Consider the following 17563-nt stretch of genomic DNA (forward strand, 5'->3'; position numbering starts at 1 on the left):
CCTGCCCCGCCGCGACCCCCGTCCGTTCCCCCCCCGCCCCGGGCCGGCGGCGGAGCCCCCCTCCACGGGCGCCTTCCCCGGGCTGGGCGGAGCGGGGCCGCCCCCGTCCCCCGGAGAGCCGGGGGAGAGCCGTGCGGGGCCGGGCTGGAGGTGGGTTTGCCCGGAGCAGAAAGCAAACAGGGCTGTTTGCCGGGAAAGCAAAGTCCCCGCCGAGCGGCCGGGCCGGAGCAGGGCTCTGCCCGCCGAACCCCCGGCCCTGGCGGGGCTGGGGAGGGGGCTGCTCCCCAAGCGGGGCGACAGCGGCTCCTTTGTGCTCGGGAAAAAGAAACCTGCCTTATTTTTTTGAAGAAATCGTTCTGCTGGGATAATCCGAGTTGGCTTTGCGTAGAGGTAAAGTGTGTTTTTTAAGAAAGCGCCCGCCAGGCTGGTGCGAGGGCAGTGCCAGCCCCAGGGGTGCTGGTCCCCAGCGGGGCTGCAGAAGGTTTGCACCTGTTTTTGGGGAAACGAAAGTTACGTTCTTTCCCTTTCCATCTCCTGACCCTTGGGGTGAGCCCGGGTCAGGCTGACAGCCTCTCCTCGCCGAGCAGGAAAACACGGCTGTTACGGGGAGAGGTTTTATAAAGTCTTCCTGTAACCTGAGGAGCCGAGGCTGAAGCCGGCTCCGGTGCCTGGAGAAGGATCGAATGTGGTTTCGTGTGGATCTGTGTCCTGTCAAGGCTGGCTCTGGGGTCAGAGCGGGGCAGCGCTGGGCGGTGGGAAGAGCTTTTCCCACCTGTATTCCCTGGTGCTGGGCGAGTGGAGAGCTGGGGCGGCCGCCTTGCCTCCAGCTCGGGTGCTTCTGCCCCACTGCCCGCTCCCACGGGGCTTGTAGGAACCTGGCTGTGTGCATGGAGTGATGTGTCTGTGAGAGAGCACACGGGTCCGGTTCTGTGCCTTGTACGTTGCCCGTTGGCAGCCGGTCTGCGTGTGCGACCCGGCTCCCTGGCTGGGGAGAGGAGGCTTGTTTTAGCTTGGAAGGATGCTGGGGGGCTGGATCCCGGCGGGGAGGCCCTGTGGCTCTCCACTGGCTGTGCTTGGTGGGGGTTTGCTGGGATCAGGAAAGGTTCCCGTGGTTATTCTCTTTTGTTAAGCGTGATGACCAATATCCTCAGAATAATGGCAAGATTTTCCCCAAGGAGGACCGCACGCTCTCAAGCAGTAAGATGGTCAGTGATGCCTCTTAATTGAGAAACCATCTCGCTGCTTGATAATTCAGAGTTGGGGCAGGCTCTGCCGGCGTGCCCTGAGCTGCTCTCTTGCCCAGTTTGCCTGTTATGTGCATCTGTAATACCAATTACTGGCAGTGCAGCTGAGCAGGAGTCTCTCAGCTCCTTCATCCGAGGCCAAGTTTTGTTGTTTATCTCTATCCTCAAAGGCAGAGCTTTGTTGTTTCTTTTCAGTGGTTTAGCCAGAATGCTAAATATGTGTTAGCCTAGTGTATTTAGAAAGGTGTACCTGTCATTATGTTTGCTAATGGAATATGCAAAGTAATGAAATTTACAGATGGCAACGCAGTCTCCATACTTTAAGTACCCATAAAGGTGTAACCTTTCTGGTTACACCCCGAGACAGCCCTACATACCCACTTCCCTCGGGTAAAGCTTATGTAAACAACTGGAGTTCCTATTCTGCCCTCAAAGGTCAGTAAATATGGGGGCTGATTTCAGGGAAGCTGAGCTCACAACTCTCCCTGATGCACGCACTTCACAAATGCCAGTTTTCAAAGCACTCACAATGGTCCCGGGGGAGCCCTGCTTACAGCAGTGCTGCTTATTGACAATTTGGAAACTGACTGCTGTATTGATTGTTACAATTTTATAAGGTGAGTGTGCATTCTCACAATTAATAATATTTATTTTTTCCTTTTCTGAGGCCATAGTACAAACCCTTGCTGGCGTTACTACATGAACTATTGCTGTCAGCGTTATCCAATTCTGTTGTTGAACCAGTGCTGATGAAAGGGTGCTTTTGTCAGGGTACTCTTTTGCTTAAAATTCCTCTGTCTGTCATCCAGTTTCCGTTAAAGGGTTGTTACACTGGGTGACGCATCAAGAAATAAGGGTTACCGGGTTACAAACCAAGAATAAGCCTTATTCAGGCTCATGAGCGAAGAACTTTCAACAGGTCATTTAAACTCTCCGTAGATCCATTCCTCTGGTTTGGAATGGCATAGTGCTTGCCACCTTTATTCTGTGTTTTGAGATCTGACTGGAAGGTACTTGCACAAATGGTACTGTGACTTAGCAAGAGGCTTGTTTCAATTGCTTGCTCTATTGTAGATTTCCAGGGAAGTTTCAGGAAAGAGTCTGTTTAGCAAAGCTAACTTCGTATCCTGCTGAGACAGACAGCTTTTCTGCCTGGTTGCTACTTTGTGACATGTTAAAATAAAATAAAAATAAATAAAAATAAAAAAAAAAAGACTCCTTAGAAAAGAGTCTAAATTTTGCTTTCTGACACATATAGGTGCAGCAGAGAAACGTGTGCTGAAGGATTGCTGTCTCGGCAAAGTCGAAGAGTAGGGAGAGAGCAGAGAGGAGAAAATGATTAGTTTCCCCCAGGACAGGAGTTGCTGTAGTCTTTCATGCCTCTAAGTGTTGCGACACCTGGATTCTGCTGCCACCTCAGTGTTATCAGTAGTACTTTCGTGACAGTACATTACTCAGCTTGCATAGCTTTGAGTGCAGAATTGGTGCCTGCCCAGTAAAGGTCCTGCTTCCCTCCCACCTGTGCTGCTCCTCCTACAGTGAGGAAAATTAATGCCTGGGGGCATCATCTGAAACCCTGGGGAAAGAGCAAAAGAATCCCACCGAGCACAGGGGGTCTAAAAATGTGCTTGGCCTGAATAGAAAAGGAGTTGGCGAGCACGGGTTCCACTTTGCAGGACATTTGATACCGGCCACTGGTCTAGAAGCTTGGGTGGAAATATTAGTTAAAGTAACTGCAGCTGCTGACACCTGCCTGGTGTCTGGAAATGAACTCTCAGCTATTGTGAATATTGGCCTCACCAACAGTCTCAATGCCCTTAGTTGTTACAACACAGATCTGCAAGAGATGTTCTCAGTGCTGCACAGAATTTACTACCTACAGTTTGAAGAACTTTTTTTTTCCACTCTGTGGTACAGCTGTGTGTTGGCCCAGCAAAGACGATGAACTTTGCCTCTAGGCATTTACCTTTGAAAGACAAGAAGGGCAGCAGATTAGAATAGATGAGTGAAGGAGAGAAAATTACAAAGAAATGATTCTTCTTGTTTGAGGCAGCTGTTCTACATAAAAAAAGAAAGTAGTCCACATGGTATTTCTTTGTTTATTTATCTTGTAGTGACCTACTAGTGTACAGTAAGTATATAATGGTAACAGAATGGTGTTCTTTTTAAAAGATTTTGAGTAGATAGACTTCAGCTTGGGGAGAGATGACTACAGGGGAAGTGGTAGAAATGCATGAAATCATGAACACAACCATAAAGAATGGTTGCTACAGGAGTCAGGGTATATCCTGTCAAATTTTTAGGCACTAAATGTCAAGAAAACAAAAGAGGATGTTTTTTTCACACAGTGTAGATGAATCCACTGCCAGGGGTGTTGTGGGTGTCCTAGTAGTTAGGCAGTTCATGGAGGAAGGGTCCACAGGTGGGTTGTCTGGATCCGGTTTCTGGCCTTGTATCCTTACACCTGTGATTCCTGGAGACAGGACTACCAGAACGATTTCACACCTGCCCTGTTACTTAAGCTCCCCTCTTCTGGAAGCTGCTCAGGTGGCAGTACTGCTCACAGCGTGATCCCTCGGCTGGTGTTCAGCTACTCCCTGTCATTCAGTTGGCCTTTTGAATACCATAGCGTGGAATTTGCTAGGAAAAAGGTTTTTTAGGGTTCTTAGGAAGGCTGTAATCTCTGACTGTTGTTGTGATCCTCTTCCAGTTTTGGATCTTCCCTGACTCAGTGTCATTAGGGATTGTGAGGGTTGCACTGGAGACTGCTCTGGGCTGGCAGTGCAGTAATTGCCACACGCACTTTACTGTCTCCACGTAATAAGCTCATTTCCGGAAAGCAAAAGAAATATACACTAGATCATCTGCTGATTTCTTTGCTTAAGTCCTTCTTTAAAAAAAGTATTTTTTCACTCACAAATAAGGGAATTGTAGGCATGTCTCAGAGCCAGGAGTTGCTGGGATGTGGAGTGCTGGGGGGCTTTGGAGAAAGCCGAGATTTGGGGAAGGCAAATGCAGGGAGAGGGGCTGGAGGGGTAATGGGCAGCCCGGGCTATGAGGGGCGAGAAACCACTGCCAAGCATTGGACCATGTAAAATGTTTGCTGCTTTTCTGTATCTTTAATTACTTTAATTAGGAAAGCACTGAGGAAACTGATGGGTGAGGGAGGGCAGGCAGAGCTGCTCCTCCCCAAAGTATACAGAATTTATGCTTTGGCATATGCATCAGGCATTTATGTCAGCCAGTTGTAGTCTTTCTAGTGATGCCTGAATTAAAACCTCACTGCTCCTGTAAAAATAATTCTTTCTGTATCACACATGCACAGCTACTAATTGCCGTCTTTGCCCATTCATTTCCCTGCTGTCCTGTTCCACAGGCTGTCCTCTGCATTTCCTTGCAGCTCTGGGTGTATGCTTGCTCCAGTGGCCACCCCTGGGCCCTGGCATTTTTGCAGATGTTGCAGTTCAGAGAGGTGCAAGATCCAGTCCTGCACCAATGATATTTTGTTTGTGAGCAGGAAAATAGCATTCAGAGTCCCTGGGGCAGGATAGGAAAATAAAATTTACATTGGTGTGTTTGAAGGCAAGCTCGACGTGCCTTTCTGGCCAGACATGTCTTTCTGGCCTAGTGTGTCCTGGGTTTATGTTTCCCAATGTCACAGATGTAACCCCAGGTGCTCTATGCACCGGTCTTTTTTTCTTCTCTAACACACTGAATTTGTATAGGATGTCCATCTCCTATCCTCCATTCAGACATGAGAAGAGAGGCCATTAAAATCCTTCTTTTCCAGCCCGTAGATGCCTGTTGCCTTGGTGCTTGCTGTTGGAGCTTGAAGGTAGTTTTGCTCAGACACTTGCAGTTCTTGATGGCTCCTTAACCAGCGCAGGAGCTCCTGTGTGGTCATCACCTTCTGCTTAGTCCCCTGAGGCCAGCGATAGACACAAACCACAAAGGAATGAGAAATGGAATCACTTTTGTTTGAAGGAAATGGGGAAATTTGCCACGTTGTGCCTTTGCAGCAAGGCTGCCTGCTGGAAGGAGGACACGGGAGGCGTTGGGTGAGTGTCTGCCTGTCTGCTCCGAGCTCTACAGCTCAACAGCCAGCAACCTCAGGAGATGGAGGTGGGGAAGGCATTTCCTTTCCTCCAAGGCTCATGACAAGAGGCAGATGAATAGCAGAATTAACCTCTCATCCATTTTTTCATTCTGGAGGCTAAATTTCAGGCCAACATAAAGCATTTTGTGAGATCCTGTGCTCTGGCCCTTCCTTCTGTAAACAATGGTTGCTTCTTTTATGTTTAGGTTATTAAAGCTATGTCAGTTTTTTTACCTGAATAAAAAAAATGCCATTTCAAAAAGGAAAATTGAGAATTTCTCCGTTGAAAATGCCTAAATGGAACACTTCAGTGTTTCCCAAGAATTACCCTTGTGCTCTTTCAGAGTCATTCACAAATATGACCCTGACTTGTGTCTATCTTTGTTCCTTCCAGAGCTCAGGTTTTCCACGAGCATCTTTGTTGGGAGCTGGAGGGCTGGGTGTGAGGCTGCTGCTGTGTTCCTGCCCCACCAGGCACGGGTGTCCTGGGGCTGAGGAGCCAGGGAAACTCCTCACCTTCTGCTGTGCCTTGCCCTGTCCCAGAGCAGAGCTTCTTAACTTTGCTCCTTGAAAGGTCGGAGGCAAGGGAAGGGCACTGTAATACCTTTCACGTAGCAGGGTTTTGCAAATGCCTGATAAGACAAACTGGAAACAGGAATAAAAGAGGCTGCACCTTTTGCCAGAGTCCATCGGGCTGGATTTTAGCTCTGTTTCTTCACCAGCTGTTCAAGGAACAGACCAAGAAAAGGGCTTCTTGTGCCTGTGGAGTACGCTGGGGCTGCTGTGAATTAGGGGTAGCTCTCAGTAGCTTGTTCAGCTTCTCACCTGGTCCCCTCCTCCTTGTAGTAACCTAATGAAGATTTCCACTGCCTCCCGAAAATGTATAATCATTCAGACTTGTTTATATAACTCTGAGAGCCCAGCCTAGGAGGCAGAAGGGATGTGATTACCTAGTTAATAATTGTTCTGAGTATCTTCAAATTGTGCTGCTTTCTGTATGGTCAGCCAGCTCAGCATCCCTGCAGCTGAGACCGGAGGTGTGAGTGTCATCTCCCTGGCCGACACGGCTGTGGTGTGGTCCCTGGCCTCCTCTCACATCCCAGGGCTCAAGGCAGGTCTTGTGCAAACTCCCTGCCTGGGTTTGTTCTTGCTTATTGCCTAGAAACTGCAGCTAATTGCACTTGCAGGAATTAAAAAGCACTGATTTTAGAAAATGGAGAGTAATTATCTTCTGTAAAAGATGGATGTCCTTGTCTGCATCTGAGGAGCTGTCTTAGACAGATGTGTGGTCTCTCCTCTCTTAGACAGACGTGCCATCTCTCCTCTCTTGGACAGATGTGCCGTCTCTCCTCTCTTAGACAGATGTGCTGTCTCTCCTCTCTCTCAAGGTGCTGGAAGCCCAGCTTCACTGTTGGTGGGATGACCAACATCCTGCAAGGAGGAGGCACAAGCATGCCTGTACCGTAGGGAGGATGTTGTTGAAGGAGCCCTTTGGTAGGGATCAGAAGTGAGGAGCTTCAAGATGTTTTTGGTTCAGAGCTTGAGCTCAGCTATACCGTTTTGATTATATTTTATTTAACTGAAGTGAGGCTATCAAGAAGGTTGTTGGCTGGATCGATACTATATGGTGTAAATATCCTTTAAATGCTAGTACGCTGGTCAATTTAAAATCTTCAGTAATAAGATAAGGGTGACTTCTACATCATGCAAAGCATAAAATCAATGTGTAACTATAGTCACGTGTGCCTGTAATGATCTGGCACAGCTTTTATTGCGTGGACTTTGGATGTATTGTTTAGGGGAAATTGTTCAGAAATGTGCCTAATGGAGATTAAGCGAGAAAGAATTCTGTGCCAGTTAGGCAGCAATACGCTACTCTGCTATTTTTGTGTTGCTATTTTTCACTTTCTTTTTTTCTTATTTGCTTACATCATAGAGACTAAATAGGTGTTTTAAATTTTAAAGCTGAGGTTCTCCAGTATTTAACAAACATTATGTGCCACTGTGAATAAAAGTTTTAGTAACAGAGTAAACATATAAGCAAGTTAATAGTCTTATAAAGTAGCCTGTTTTGGATTTTACATAATTGCTTTAAAAGTCCCTAAGAGTCCAGCATGTATATATTAAAGGTCAGTAGCCAAGTGGGGACTTTGTGCAGCAGCAGAACACCAGAATACCTGTTCTTCAGTGTGTTATTATTCTGTCTCTTCCTGATGGGGCTAGATTGTTAATACATTAGGTCAATAGTTGTCCATTCAGTACATCTTTCTCATTTCACCCTAAACACCTGGCAATCCAAACCATCTGTGTGTTCACAGTATAGCTTTTCAGTATTTAGTTCCCTACCTCCAAAAAAACCCCCTTAAACAAAGCAAAATTTAAAAGGAATTTAGTCTTCAAGTATTTTGGAGAAAAAAAAAAAAAAAGCCAGTGGCTGGAATAATTTGGATGTTTATACTTTTTAAAAGAAACAATTTAATGAAAATAGGTTTTGTTTATTTTCAGGTGTAAAAATAAATACTAATACAAAAATTCTGGACAGCTGTCTGTGTTGGGAAATACATTCTTTCATATCGGAGGAAAGAATGAAAAATAGTAAAAGATAAGCAGAATATGGACTCAGCTAGACTCAACAGGGCCAGAAGATCGAGCAGACTTCAAGGAAGTCAGAATAAGTTAAAAGAGAACTTCGTGGCAAAAAGTGGCTTCCCCCTACCGGGTACAGCCAGTCAGTCTGGTTTTCCCCAGGCTTCTGTCAGCAGCTGAAGGTGTGGCTTTTTTCATCCCACTTCCCTTTTTATGTGGTCCGTGAGTTTTCGTTACTAGCACGTCTTCAGCTGCCTGTTGCCCTCCTGGCAGCAGCAGGCTTAGGGGGAAGGTTCTGAGTTCTGCCAAGCTGTCTGCTCTAGGATAGTCATTCCTAATTTGCAAGTTTTAGTTAACTTGTGAATTTCGGGAACCTTGCTGTTTTAGGAAAGTTTGATTTGGGAGAGCTCTTAACTGAATTCAGAGAGGTTCCAGCTGAAGCAGCTGCTCTAGGATAGTCATTCATAACTTGCAAGTTTTAGTTAACTTGTGAATTTCAGGAACCTTGCTGTTTTAAGAAAGTTTGATTTGGGAGGGCTCTGAACTGAATTCAGAGAGGTTCCAGCTGAAGCAGAGTCTAAACCCAGTGCTGCTGGAGTGGCAGAGCTGCCTGGCCGAGCAAGTCCTTGCCCAAACCAAGCACCCAGGGAAGAGGAGGATGCTTGCTTTTCCCGGTCTCCCAGCCGCCGTCTCCTCTTCTGCCTTCCTACCCTTAGGCTTCTTGGAGCCCTCCTCCCTGTCCTCCTCTCCCACCCAGGGACCTGGAGCAGCCACATGCCACAGAACAGGTTTGAAAGCAGTTGGCAAATGTCACGCAGGTTGAATTACAGGAGGAGGAGAAGCATTTCTAGCGCATGTTATTCTCACGGGGTGGGGAATTAGAGCCTCCCAGGAAGAAATGTGGCATCTTTTACATGTTTATGTCCTTGGACAGTAAACCGGAGAAATGACCCTGGCAGTCAGGAAAGCCACTTTGTCTTCCCAGGTAGTCGTCTTTATTTGATATCCCCACAGGTGCTTTGTTCTGTATGTAATAGAATACAGTCTGGAGTCCTTTAGGCAGTCGCACTAAATGTTGCAGTACAGGTTAGGTTAAGTTTTAAAACCTCTGTAAAAGCTACAAATGATCCAAGTTTGAAACCAGTGAGCCAATGTGAAGTGTTTCATTGGTCTGCAGTCTGGAATGGCCAAATACTGGGGAAGGCTACACCGAAGGGGACCTCGAGTCTTAGCCAGGAACAAGGTTGAGTGAGCTGCTTATCAGATCACAGCAGCCCGTTAGCAAAAGGAGGGAAAGGTCTCCCAAGGAAGGTGGATAAAAATCACAATGTGTGTTAGTTTTACATATTTCACTTATATTTGCTCATTGTGAACATGCAAACCTTCTGTATTTTGCTTTTTTGATGTTTGTTCTATTTCCTGTTGAATTACTTCATGTCAAAGTCTACCGTTTGATTTTTTTTGTAGCCCTGAAACTCGGGGTGTTGTTTGTTATCCTGGTATAGTTCTTGGTAAAATAGAAGGCCTCGTAACTTTCTGACCTGCTGTATAACTTACAGCTGCAGTTGATTCAGAGATGCACAAGAAGGGGATAGAGTTCAGGTTTAGAAATCTGGTTTAAATACTTGATCAAAAAAAAAAAAAAACATTAATCCTATTTGTCCAACTAGAAAATAACCGCCTACAAATATAACATGCAGTCATTTAGGCTGCTCACTGACGTTTATGGAGATCGTTCTGCACAGTGGTGTTGGTGGTTGGGTCTGATTCAGTAAAACAAGCTAATAAAATTAGACTCAGCCCCAGACCAAAGCTTGTCTCCTGCAGACTCCGCATGCGAAGGCAGCTGATGCTCTCACAGGAACCGCGCTCCTCATCCCGACCTGCTCAGGCTTGGACCTAAAAATTCCCTCTGGCGTCGCCCCTGGGTCTGGTGCTGGTTAGTCATGGCCAGCACGCCCTGGAATGGGAGGAAAGGAAACCAGGCACCCTGGTTCAAAGGTATTTTGCTTGAAGCAAGCCATTTGCCTTTGTTTTCCTCTGGAATTTTTGAAGATGAGTAAAACATTGCAGGATAATCTACCTTGATTTGTAGTTTGGCTGCTGAAAACCCACCAAAAATTCCATAATCAACATCCATCTTGTCATTAGCACTATAGGAAAGCAAATATGCTTTCACAGTCAAGGAGCAAAGAGCAGATGAGCTCTTACTTTTGTGTTTGCGCAGTACTTGAACATTTCCAGGTTTATTGATGCATCAAAATCTTCCCAGTGAGCTGTAATGAGCAGATGAGAGTGAGGAATGTGTTGTGTCATGTCAGTGTGGCCGCGCAGAGCAAAGCTGGACTGAGTGAAACGATGTCTGTAGCAACTGGATGCTTACGCTTACAGGAATTAAGCCATTAAACCTCTTGAGAATGAAATATTATTTACCTCCTAGAGAGTTCCTCTGATTGAATGGGCTTTAGAAATTAGAAAAAGGAAGACGAGTCAAAAGAGAAAAAAAAAAACCACAATATGTTTTCTTTTAAGAACTGTTTTGCTATAGACTGTAAAATTAGAAACAGACTACGGTAGAGGCACTTACATATTTTCTATATATTTCTATAATAGTAAAATTGCCTTATGAAGTATGCGGTTATATCCTGCATATGAAATAGTGTGGGATGGGAGACCCAAAACATGGGATTTTTGAAGTTTGTGTGTGAATCTTGATGCATTTAAAAGCATTAATGGGTATTTTCTGATTGCAAAGAATGTTACCTTTACTCATGAAGGTGGTGGTGAAACATCAGCTGCATCTATATAAGAAACAGTGGAGTTTTCAAAGCCATTTTAAATGGAGAGCAGCTCACTTTGCTATGGGTGAAGCGTAACACGCTGAAGTAAACTGATCAGCAGAAAATAGTAATAATATTCATAGTAATTCCCTGGCTTGTCATTATCTAACCTTTTAGAGGCATGAGGTTGCTATCCTGGAGATATACGTATTACTCACAGGCACTCAGATTTAAGGTCCTTTGGGTCCAACAGCTGAACTTAAACCAGAATACCCTTTCATTATCTGCCCCTATAGAAGCGCTGCAGGCAAACATATTTCTTCCTGAGGATGCCTCAAACAGCACAAGCTTGTTATGCTGAACAGGCTGTCAGCTTTTGCTCGGGATTCATCGACTAATTCCCTGCATTTTCAATCGAATCTGATCATCCTCTCCTATCTGATTCACCGTATTTTTAGAAATTTGTTGATCGAGTAGCTGCTACCTGTGCCTGATTGCTTCTGAATGGACACCTGCTGACCTGCTGCGCTTCTCTGCAGAACCTACGCTCTGCTTTCTGAAATGCACTCATCTTTACAGAGCCTTTGGAATTAACATGCTGTGCAGCAGGCAAAATAGTCTTTTCATTCGTCCGGCTCCTCTCAGTGGACAAGTGTATGGACAGTAAGTACTGTCCCATCACCTGCTGGGGAGGAGTAGCCCTGACAGCTGGAATATTACCATGTCAAAACCCAGTTGGTAATATGGATGGAGAAAGGCAAGAACGTGGTGCTTTGATCTTCACTGTAATCAGGGCATGTGTACTGCCAGCAGCATAATTGTTTTTATTTAGCAAGCTCATCTGGAGAGTATTACAGGACTCAACACAAGGCAGCTACAAAATCCTTGTAATTTTATCAAGCACATTAGACTAATGATGGTAAGAGCTGAATTTCCAGCAGCAGATCCTGCCACAGGCACATATAAATACAACAGTCCATCTTTCCCTAAAATGATCCCACATTTGAAGTCTTTCCCAATATAGTCAGAACTCTTATCTCCGGATTACTCAACAACTATGCAACTTAATAGTTAGAGAATGATTCTGAATTATGAATGAATGCTTTGTTTAAAATCCAGTAGCATTTTTGGTTTTGTTTTTTTTTGTCTTTTACGTAGAAGCTTTTCTAGTGCACTTCTCTGCTTGGACTTCACCGGAGTGTGGAATGATTTTGTCTTTGCTGAAATCTGCATTGTAATCTTGATAGTGAACATTAACTTTAATCCTCACTAGGGAGACGGAATAATGGGGAAGTGTAGGTACAGTAATTAAACTGGAATAGAAAGCAAGAGGGAGATATCCTTCCTGCAAGTCCCTGGCCTCCAAGCAATGGTACTGGTGAGAAAAGGGATGGAGATGCCTGTCAAGAGCAGGGCAGTTCAGAGTCTTCAGCCATTGGAAGCATCTCTATCCCTGCTAGGGTTTGGGGTTTTTTTTTCCATTTAGCAGAGGATGTCCCGTTGAGATGGATGTCATCCCCAAATAGGTTTCCTTCATTCTTAAAGCCGTTTCTGCACTGTGGGTAGATGACTTACTGTACTCCTTAAAGACTTAGTGTGCTCAGTTATTTTAATCTACTATGAAAAGCATTTGTATAAATGTGAATTCATACTTTTCTCCCGAAGACCCACTGGCACTTAAAAGCTAGCACTTCTTATTTTAATAATACTGCTAATGCTAAGCATGAAAAAATCATGGGTCAAACCACATAAAATTATTAATAGCTTTAACATTGAACCAGGACAAGTGTACATACCATGCTTCATTTAATGTAATATCCTCGGTCACTGAGGTCTGTCCTTTGTCACCACAGTCATCTGTGTTTCATAATCTGGTGATGTCTTCAGTAAAATAGTCAGGCTGCTTTGTTTGTGACCTGAAACAGTGCAGTCGCAGTCATCTGCGTTTCATAATCTGGTGATGTCTTCAGTGAAATAGTCAGCTCCCTTTCCAAAGTAGTTGGTTTCTTCTGTTGCTTATGGCCTCCTCAGGGAACATGCTGCTTTGTTTGTGACCTGAAACAGTGCAGTATGAGAAATGTTAGTGATGATGATTTCTATTTAGGTATTCATACTTCTAGTCTTGTGCCACACTGCATCCTTGATCTTCCTGGCTCTGTTGTATATAGGCCTTTATTCCCTTCACTAGGGTGTCTAATCTTGCTGGAGGAGGGCCTGTTGTATATAGGTCTTCACTAGGGTGTCTAATCTTGCTGGAGGAGGGGCTGGGACCCTCTTCTCACCACTGCAGAGTGGTGATGCTCCTCCTGTTCCCCAGGGAAGTGGGATAATGGGAAGCAAAGCTGCTGTTTGCACAAGGTAAGGGAGAGGATGCAGAAGGGATGCCAAAGGGAGAGGTCCCACAGGGACCTGCCAGGGGAAGAAACAGGAGAGGGGAGGGATCTCCGTTCCCATGCTCAGCCTCCCCCAGACCTCACTGACACCACGTCCAAGCGTCACACCAGGGCTGGAGATGCCTTCGCTGAGACATCACAGACGTGTGGCACGGGGATGCTGTCCTCTGGCCGTGGCCCCAGCGTTAACCATGTCGCTTTGTTTCCTCTAGATACACTTTATCCTGCTCTTCAGTCGGCAGGGGAAATTAAGGCTTCAGAAATGGTATACGACGCTACCTGATAAAGAGAAGAAAAAGATCATTCGAGAAATTGTTCAGATTATTTTGTCTCGCAATCAAAAAACAAGTAGTTTTGTCGACTGGAAAGACCTCAAGCTTGTTTACAAAAGGTGTGAGTAATTTTATGAGAACATGGAATTACTATTCATATAAATAACACGTGCTAGAAGAGGAAAAATAAAGGCTCACTAAGAAAAACACCAAACAAACCCTCCGTGCTAGACTAAGCTGGTAGGAGCCTGCCATCAGCAATCTAACAGCACGGCGTCCCTGGACAAACCAGCAGGGTAAATTGCGGGGTGAAAAATACTTGTACAATCTGTCAAATGAGAAAAATGGCAGTAAACTAATAAGTATTAGTGGTTGAAATTCTGTTAGAAGGCTTTAGGCTTCACTGCTCCTTCTAATTCCCCAGGGTACCCTGCTGGGACGTGTGCTGGGCTTTATCAGGCTCTTCAGGAGGCTGCAGAAGCTGTTCTGAGGCATTTCCAACATTTTGTCAAATTTTGTCTTTGAAATATTTTTGCTCTGGAAGGTGTTTATTCCCATTTCCTTTTCCAAACAAATCACTGGTCCCTAGTTACATGATGCTTAGCATTAACTGCCTTTTAATTCTTGTAAAGTTGGAGCAAACAAAAAGTAGCCTTTAGGTATAGCACAGTGTATAAATTAAAAAATGGATTTCCTTGCTGTGAAGTGATGGGTGTAAACATCTGACCAGATGCTGTGACAAGTCGGGGCTCTGGCTACAGCACCAGGGAGTTGAGGTAGATTGTTAACTCCCATCTTGGGTTGATTTAAACATAAAGTTTTGCTGCAAGTGAGTTACAAAGATTATTTGGCCCCAGCAGTTCCATGCTTGCTGTCAGTCATTTGGCAGCCAGCAGGCTTGCTGAGATGCAACTCCTTCCGCCTTTATTTTTGCCTTTATTTTTATTTTTTTAGTCAAGAGCAGTAACTCATTCTGCAGCTTAATTAACCCCACTTACTGTTGTGCTGTTGCAGCAGGTGAGGGAGAGCCTTAAAGTACTACTGATTTACTGTTCATCTTACCAGTGTTGGAGGTACCCCACTTTGCTAAGAGTGCAGTTTGTTTTTCTAACTAAATTACTAATTTGTTTAAATTATGTGATCTTTGTAAGTGTTCTCTGGGACACTGAGAATGAAAGAAAATTATTATTTTAGAGACAAGACAGACGTTAACTACCGTTTGCATAACTTCTAAGAGACGCGCGGAGCACTGAGGATCCAGCTGTTCACTCTCACATTTTTGCCTTTGTTTCCCTTAGGTATGCCAGCCTGTACTTCTGCTGTGCAATAGAAGACCAGGATAACGAGCTCCTGACACTAGAGGTCGTTCATCGATATGTGGAGCTTCTGGACAGATACTTTGGAAACGTAGGTTTTACTTTCTCCCATGAACTGTGCTCCTGGCTGGCTGATAAACAAACAGTGTGTTATCTGTAGCTGTTTTGCTTCACATTTCTCTCCGCACTACTTGCCTCATAGATCCCCTTCATCCAGAGTGAAATTAATTATTAGAGTATTTTATGAAATAGTACTGAAACTATCTTAAGATTATTTTTTTCCATCCATTTCTCCCCCCAAAATTAATCTTGATGCTTTGATATGCAGAGCGGATTTCAAGGGGAAAGCTTGAGGAAAAATACATAATACCCTCCACCCTGGGTGACAGTTCTTTAATTCTCCCTCCATCCTCAGGTGTACTGGTTTTGTTTGTTTCATAATATTGTGTGAGAATTAAGGACATATACAGAAGAAAAAGGTAAAGTGGTTTGTTGTTTTGGTTTGGTATTTTTTTTAATAAAATACCTGAAGAAGGTCCAAATAAGTCTTTCAGTAAGTCTTTAACGACTTCAAGAGACCCACCTTCTCTATGACTACTTTCGAAATTGTCCCCACTACCTTAATTCATCTCTTAAATCACTGTGCTGTGACTCACATTTGAACCGCCTCAAAACAAAGAAGCAGTTGGTGACTGCAAGGTCACTAGGACAGGGAATATGTCTGTGCGTGAACATATGTAACCCATATTACCAGTGCTGTATAAGCCCTGTTACAAGGTTAGTAGGCTAGGAAGTCAGCTTTGTTCTCTGAAAACCAGTATGGAAGTACAGTATCATATAAAATACAGTAAGTAGAATATCTTTGCTGTAAGTCTAGGCTATATATGTGGAGAGAATATGTGCAATATATACTACATACATAGTATGTAGTATCTTTCTTCACCCTGCCACAGGGGTGCATGTGTTGAATACGTTTGATATCTTTAACTTTCGGCCCAGTAGTGCTTATAATGCTCTAGAAGACATTTAAAAGTTGCATGTCCTTTTGTTCTGGCAGGTCTGTGAGCTGGACATTATCTTCAACTTTGAAAAAGCTTATTTTATTCTCGATGAGTTTATAATTGGTGGAGAAGTACAAGAAACTTCAAAGAGGTCTGCAGTGAAAGCCATAGAAGACTCTGACATGTTGCAGGAGGTAAGGCAGAAGAAGACAAAAGCAAACACCTCGTCTTCCTACATCTTTCTTGTTTGACATGAGCTTAAAATACAGCTAAGCGGTTCTGGTACTTAATTATCCAAACGTGTCTTAACTTCAGTTTTGATAGGTACAACAATGCACTTAAGGGAGCAGTTACATGAGGTTTCAATTCAACCCTCTTGCATCTTGTGGAATCGTCTGGAGGCTCCTTCTATACTGCTATTGCTCTCCTGCAGTTTAACTGCTAGAGTTTCGCAGATATTATATTAATAAATAGTGTAACAGGTCTAAGATATTTATATAAGAACGTCATTTAAGGATTGTATGTCATGTATATAGATACAAATACGGAAAAATCTGTTGTGTTTCACCAATACATTGGAAACAGTTGAGCTACTGTTAACAGTTAAAATTGGGAGGAGGAGCGTGTGCTGGCAAACTCCACTTCCATTCATGAACACCTGTGTAGTTTTTCTGCAGGGCACAGATATGTAACCTTTATTCAGAACCCTGCAGGAATTCTCTTCTGTAACTTGTACTGTTGAGCCAGGAATGGCAAAAACAGTCAAATGTGATGGATCTACTTATTTTTTTCCGAGGTAGTGAAGGATCCATTCTAATCCTGAAGGGAACAGCACGCTGGTGGAACTAGCCAGGGGCAGGTCAAACAGTTTTTCTCAGTGACCTGGCATTTGCACATGAAACAGGGCCAGCTACGTGCAAAGGCCATCCTGATGTGATGAGTTCAGCCACAACCGTGGTACGTCAGGATTTGAAGATCAGATTCTAAAAGGCTGTTACGGGTTTTTTACAGCAGAATTATTTCTACTTTTTAATTATTCTGATCTAATTCCATGCAGAGAAGAGGGTTTGTTTGAATGTTACTGTACCACTCCATAACTGTTTCTTTTTTTGTTGTTGTTTTTTTCTTCAGACAGTGGAAGAGTACATGAACAAGCCTGCGTTTTAACTTTAAAACTACCTGGAGAGGAACTGCTCTATGCACCTGTAAAATGCACTTCCTGAAACTGCTTCCCAATGTGCCAGATCCTCAGAGAAATACCAAAAACCAATAACTACAGGGGTTTGTTTGTATAATGGTGAAGATGAAGGTCAGCTAATGTAGCACAGGGTTTAACAATTCTGTATTTGCATTACTCGGCAAATGAGTTTCTCAGAATTGTTATTACCCTTGATCTAGTTTCTCTTCTTGCTGGACTAAACACTTGTTTTTTATCATGCCTTTTAGCTACGGGTTTTGTCATCGTAAAATATTACTCTGACAGTACTTTGAAGAGGTATTTTTACTAGTTTTGGTCCACTGCTGACCGTATGACTCTACTTTTGTACAAATGTCCATTATTTTGAATGTAATGATTATTCTGCTCTAATAATAATTTTTTTTCTAAAAGCCAAACTGTTGTGGGCCCTGATTTCACAAGCTTCTTTTCAAAAGATTAGCTCATCTAGTTTAAAAAGAAACATGCCTCTCTTTGGATCAGCCCCTTTCTTTCCACTATCTTCCTCCTGTTTTCTGCTCTAGTCTGCTAAGAAGACTGCCCCAACCACCTCTGTTTAATCTGGAGGACCATGCTGACTCGAGGTAGGCTTATCCCAGGTTTAATGAGGAGTCCTCACTGCTGCATGCAGATGGCCTCTTTCTGTCTTCTTCCCCCCT

At 44.1% G+C, this 17563-nt stretch overlaps 1 protein-coding gene across 4 annotated transcripts in view; it reads left to right on the plus strand.

Moving 5' to 3' along the window:
- The window catches only part of AP1S3 (adaptor-related protein complex 1 sigma 3 subunit), a 24228-nt gene extending 6926 nt beyond the window's left edge, over positions 1-17302 (plus strand). For 2 of the 4 annotated variants that reach the window (XM_014960625.1, XM_014960626.1), the window contains exons 2-5: positions 13312-13490; positions 14670-14778; positions 15745-15882; positions 16820-17302. In XM_014960625.1, the coding sequence (XP_014816111.1) occupies positions 13312-13490; positions 14670-14778; positions 15745-15882; positions 16820-16855 (462 nt within the window). In that variant the 3' untranslated portion in view covers positions 16856-17302. Of the gene's footprint in view, positions 1-5054; positions 5303-13106; positions 13246-13311; positions 13491-14669; positions 14779-15744; positions 15883-16819 lie in introns of those variants that run through there. The other 2 variants (XM_014960624.1, XM_014960627.1) reach the window with 2 other exon arrangements.
- The last annotated feature ends 261 nt before the right edge of the window (positions 17303-17563 follow it).

The sequence above is a fragment of the Calidris pugnax genome, unplaced genomic scaffold, assembly GCF_001431845.1.
Source record: "Calidris pugnax isolate Ruff unplaced genomic scaffold, ASM143184v1 scaffold398, whole genome shotgun sequence".
NCBI classification, from domain to species: domain Eukaryota; kingdom Metazoa; phylum Chordata; class Aves; order Charadriiformes; family Scolopacidae; genus Calidris; species Calidris pugnax.